The 5687-nt window shown below is 32.9% G+C and overlaps 1 protein-coding gene across 1 annotated transcript; it reads right to left on the bottom strand.

Annotated features, from left to right (window-relative positions):
• Positions 1-4453: 4453 nt before the first annotated feature.
• Positions 4454-5173, bottom strand: LOC105108923 (uncharacterized; the record flags this gene model as incomplete). Its single annotated transcript, XM_011003426.1, has 3 exons — positions 5055-5173; positions 4676-4977; positions 4454-4581 (listed from the first exon to the last, which is right to left on the bottom strand). Coding segments are annotated over exons 1-3 (549 nt in total), but the record flags the coding sequence as incomplete, so codon positions are not given.
• Positions 5174-5687: the final 514 nt, after the last annotated feature.

The raw sequence follows: 5687 nt of genomic DNA, 5'->3' as shown, positions 1-5687 counted from the left end.
CTAAAATATTATTGGAAATAATTTGTTATTATTCACTATTAATATTTGAATAAAGAAACCCAGAGTGGAAAATATCCAAAATAATTTTCTAGAAATAATAAATCTGCACACATCCTTGAAAGAAGCCTTGATTATAATCGAGAATATTTCAATTTTTACTCCACGGTTTATGAGTCGTAAGAGTATAAAACACTAAAAAATATAGTTTTTTTAAAAGCACCCTAGATTTCTAAATTTTTGTCTTTTGTCTTTATGATTTATGAGTTGCAAACTCTTGAAATACCAATGGAAAAATGTGCTTTTAAAGCATATTGAATCTTCTTGGATTTTTTTCTTAATAAATTTAGTCTAAATCAAACACAGATTTCAAGAGATCTGCATTGATTCCCCTTGAAACTTTATAGACATATCTAAAGGTATGATCTATATTGGCCAAGCATTATTCTTTTAGACTTTTAACCCAAATCACTCATTATAGCAAACCTATCCTAGAAAAACTAATTAATAGAACACCAACACCATAGCGATTATAAGGCAGACCAAACACCAAGTAGCTTATAAACACCAAGTAGCTTAGGTAGGGCGTACTAAGGATGTTAATACATTTCCTTTATGCAACTAGTCCCTTACCTTGGAATCTCTAAAAAACCATTTAGGGTTCCTAATGATCAAAATACTAAGTGGCAACTTTCTTATAAACAATATAATAAAAAACCCTGAAACCAATTGTTGGTCGTCGCGCTCTGCCACTAGGGTGTGACAAAACTCAATCCAAAAAAAAAGTCAAAGATGACAATCTTCACACCACCGCCAACGATATATATTCACACTTGAACTTTAATTTTTTCTTACTTTTAATTTGTATATAAATAGACAGCTAATTTGATGTTATTGTATATGGGAAATATAAGAAAGAAACACTAGAAAAAAAGAGATGGTGTGTTTAAAAGCTTTTAGTTATTGTAAGTTTTTTGTTATTAAAAGAAAATAGCGTGTTTTATTCTTTTTGAGTGTTTCAAAGCCATCATGAGTGGTCTTTTCCACCAACAATATCTACTCTGTATTACGGAGTGTAATGTTAATATAATTAATTTAATGACATCAACCAAAACGTTGAATTTGCGATTTGGTTGGTCACCATTTCTGTGGAGATGCCAATCATGTCTTCATCCTGTGGAGGATCTTTGAAATAATTAAGTAATGTGAAGAATTCTTCATCCTGTTGAAGTGGCAGATGACTGAAAGAAAATGACATAGCAACAAGCTTTTTGATGATATTCCTCATGGAGTCTGAATCATATTCCCCCAAACAACTGTCAGTTTTTGTATTTTTCTTGTCACGAGAAAGGCTTAGAATCGAATCGATCCCGGCATTTTTTAAATTAATTTAGTTTGATTCGTGAACTCGAATGTTTTACAAGACCATCTATACTGATTTGTCTACAGAAACATCACTTTAATGATAAAATCCCGCTTTATTCCTTAATCGAATATTTTTCTTTTTATATGGAAGTCTTTGATGGAATTTTAGCACTATCTTTGTCCATCCTTTTTTTCATTAGTGCAATTTCATCCAATAGCAGCACGTTTTGCACGTCATGCTTTACAACTAATGAGGAATAATCTTTGCTTCACAAATTTCTTCTTTAATTTGATTACTGAAATGACGCGTTCCACGCTTAGCTTTACATCCTGATTTAACTAAATTATATACGATATGCAACCCTTTTGTTCTTCAGAATAGGGTCACCACGTATCAGGCTTTATAGCGCAGAGCTGTGGTACCACGGACATCTGTGCATGCTCAAACGCAGAAAAATTCAACACCATTAGTACTAACAGTTTAGCAGAAGTAAAAAGATTATTGACTTGATAATATGTGTACGGTTTGAACTTCATTCCACATTTGATGGATTCTTTGTCCTTTTAAACAAATTCACACAGCATGCAACTTTATGCCGTGTGATGGATGACACAGCTTGAATAACAAGATAATGATGCATTATAAAGCAGCCAAACTTAATCAGAAGAGTTTCAGGAATATAGAGTTTAGCGAGAGGAATATTCTCGAGCAAGCACTCGTAATTTTCTGTCAGTGATGAATGAAGAGTGAAATAAGAGAGTGCAAATTAAGATGCCAATTGGGATAAAGGAGTATTGTTGCTCCAAATCCTACAAATGTAGACAGAAACTCCAATAAGAAAATAAAAGGCAAGAAAGAAAGAGATTGGTCAAAATAGAGTTATCCCACTAGAACTCTAAGTCATAGTTTTAGTCATGAAAATGAAGGCTAATGAGTTATGCCTTACAAGTCTTTAAATGAACATGAGACCGACCTTAGTAAGAAAAGAAAATCGTAATCCCTAAATAAAAAGAAAAACCTAGCAAAAACTTTTATAAAACATAAAATCTAAAAAAATCAAGGAAAAATAACAAAATAGGCTTAAACAACAACTTCAAGGCCTAATTTTAGAGTCTTCTAAAGTTCATTTAGTTATAGCAAGTTAGGCCTACTATAGAACCAAGCCTCATAAATCTCCCAAAAATATTTAAACGCAATCCAATAATTGGATAAAAATTTATAATCTTTTAATGCCTTTTTTTTTTTTTTCTAGTGCAACTAAACCTTCTCTTAAAACTAACTATGTCCTACTAGTCTATAAATATATATGTTATGCTATCTACATAATATTTTAGTGGTAGATCCCCATATAATTATAGCAAATCTTCTTTTGATCGAAAGTATATTGAAAATGCCATAAAGTCAATAGCCAAAGTGACATACAAGGATATGAAAAAAAGAAAAAAAATTGATCTACTATAGCAAACAATAAAAAGATTACTAAGATTTCTTATTACATCATAATTTGATGCCACTAAAAGATCTTATGAGATCGTTTCTTGTATAACTGAAGTTTGAATTCAGAGTGTGCAACTAAATAACAACTAGACGAAGGATGGTGGAGAAACAATCAAACAAGTTTATAGTTCCCTTCTCAAAAACAATTTGATTTCTCAACAACTAATTACCCCAAATAGTACTACTTGAAATTAGTCTCCAAAGTTAATCTTTAAAATTTGTCATTTATCATTTCTGGCCACTATAGAAATATCATTTCTGGCCACTATAGAAATAGCGGATCAAGTGGAAGGGAGGGTAAATGCAGTTAGGGCTGTTAGGGGAAGGGAGAAGGAAACGCTGCTGTTTGGGAGAGGGCTCTATGGAGTTAAGGTGGAAGACGCTGTGGTTGAAGAGAGAGGTTCTGGAAATGCCGATGGCTTGCGTTTGAGGTTCTCGTGGGAGGGAAGATCTAGTGAGGGAAGGGAAACATCTTTTTTTGACTGCTCAAAACCTTTACTTTTTTTTAGTCCGTGTTGAGGGATTTTAGACAAATGTTAAGATATTTTTAATAATATAATTGAAGCTTTAACATGTATCTTGTTTTATATTTTCTAAAAAGGTTTAGTAAGTATTTGCATTGAATTAAATAGAAACTGAATAAATGAATATTTTAAATTTTAAAAAAATAAAAGACAATAAAAAAGTTACGTAGTAGAATAGAGATGTAATTTATAACCTTTTCAATGGATATATTTATATATAATTGACATAATCTTTAATATTTACCTCATTCAGAAAACATATGGTTAATATGAAGGGAAAATCATTTTAAATTTATGGATTTTCTAGATGATATATATTTTAAGTTTTTCTATGTGCTGGGTATATAACTTACTAAAGTGTATATTTTAAAAAAAAAATTGATTTTTGTGAATGTAATTTATTTTTTTTGCAATAAATCATTACATGTTCAAAAATGATTTTATTTTTTTTGCATAAGACTTTTTATTTTAAATAATTTGCAATTTTTAAAAAATTTTAATTTAGATATGTTCAAAACATACCCACTCAAAAAACACATGCCATATCCAAAATGCTCTGACCCTCCTTATTGAGATTCTCAATAGCATGAGGATGTACATTTATTATCATCTCTACCATCTTTTCTATTCCCCTTCTAGTTGCAGTAAACAATGGGCTCTCCACCTTAATAGTTAATGATGACTTTATTAAAGAAGTTTGTGCTGTTGGACATTTTTTATTTCTTTTGCGTCGCTAGTGATTTCAGAAGTTTGCCCTTCTTCTTCTTTATTTTGGTCTCCTGTTATGATTTGTGATGAGAGCAGAACGGTTTGTTTTCCATCTCGTCCTTCCTCTCCCTCTAACTCATATGAGTCATCTTTCTCTACTAGGCTTTTGGCGAATCTCAAAGCAAATACACGCTTGTTTTTCTGGTTCCAGATTCCTTCTAGCCAACATCCTACATCATGCTCATGCGAAAGGGAATGAAATTAAACATGGATGAGAGCTAGCCATTTTTATGAAATGGAAAGAAATGTTAACGATGACACAGAAAAAAGTCATACAATAGTAGATGAGTCTTTCAAATACGCCCATGGGAAATTCACTGTCAAAAAAGCAGCTGGCATTTCGGCTAGAAGTTGAAGAGTAGATATTTGATTTTTTGTCCTTCAAGCTGGCGAGCGATCTATCCAGTTCTAGCAACAGTAAAGCTGCTTCTGCATTCATGGGATTAGGAAGACAAAAATTATACAATATCTTATATATGCATAGTTTTAAATTTGAAAATTCAATACAGAGAGAAATTGTTACCAAAGTTTTGCCCTATGATAGCAGCGCTAAGGATGGACATGCTATCTACCGTTCTCTGGCGGTGAATTGGTAATAGGAGGCCATCATCATCCACGCGTTGTCCTGGTTTGGATCTGATTAAAAACTCCACTATTTCTGTCTCAGCAAATCCGGCAGCTGTAAACAATGGGGTTTCACCGAACTCATTTGGAACCGAAAGCAGCTCGGGACAACGTTCTACCAAGAGTTTTACAGCCTTATTATTGCCATAGATGGTTGCTTCGTGAAGAACCGTATTTCCAAATTTGTTTTCTTGAGAAATTCTGTCTCAGTTAAAGGTAATTCGCTTGTCGTCATGATTTCCAGTAAATCTTTAAGTGGTTGCTCTTGTTTGCTGCACACAGCCATATGAAATGCAGTCTCCTTAGAGGCCGTAAGTGGAGAGTGCAAATATTCGGAATGTTTCTGATAGTAGTCAATCATGAGATCCCATTTTCCTTTCTGATAGTAGTCAATCATGAGGCCGTAAGTGGAGAGTGCTTTTATGGCTTCTATTTTTTCTTCTTTCTGTTGTTGCCTTTTTTCGCTACTTCTTCGGCTATCTTCTTATTAGCCAAAAGTTAATAAAATCTCGACTATTATTTAGAAAAAGGTCTACTGAATTGGACGAATACATAACGACCCTTCTATTTGCAGCTTAAACAAGTTTTGATTTAGACTTTAATGCTTGAGCCTTTTCTTTTGTATTTTAGACTATGTTTTTTCTTTTGCTAGTTCACGGTCAACTTGCTGGCACTAGTTAGTGTATATCCTCCCGATTTTTTTTTAGATAATAGTCGAGATTTTATTAATTTCTGGGAAGATAGCCAAAGAAGTCGGAAAAAGACAACAACAGAAAGAAGAACAAAAGAAGCCATAAAAGACCGGCTGCTGCAACGAAAGAAAGGGAACAGAGACCAAACAAAGGAAAAATGGTAAAAGTGATCAACTGTGAGTTATTCTGTTATCCCAGAACTTGATCCCATCAGAGCTG

Source organism: Populus euphratica, unplaced genomic scaffold (genome assembly GCF_000495115.2).
Source record: "Populus euphratica unplaced genomic scaffold, PopEup_1.0 scaffold201.1, whole genome shotgun sequence".
Taxonomy (NCBI): domain Eukaryota; kingdom Viridiplantae; phylum Streptophyta; class Magnoliopsida; order Malpighiales; family Salicaceae; genus Populus; species Populus euphratica.
The sequence above is the reverse complement of the archived record's forward strand: the minus strand, read 5'-3'. Positions and strand labels throughout refer to the sequence as shown.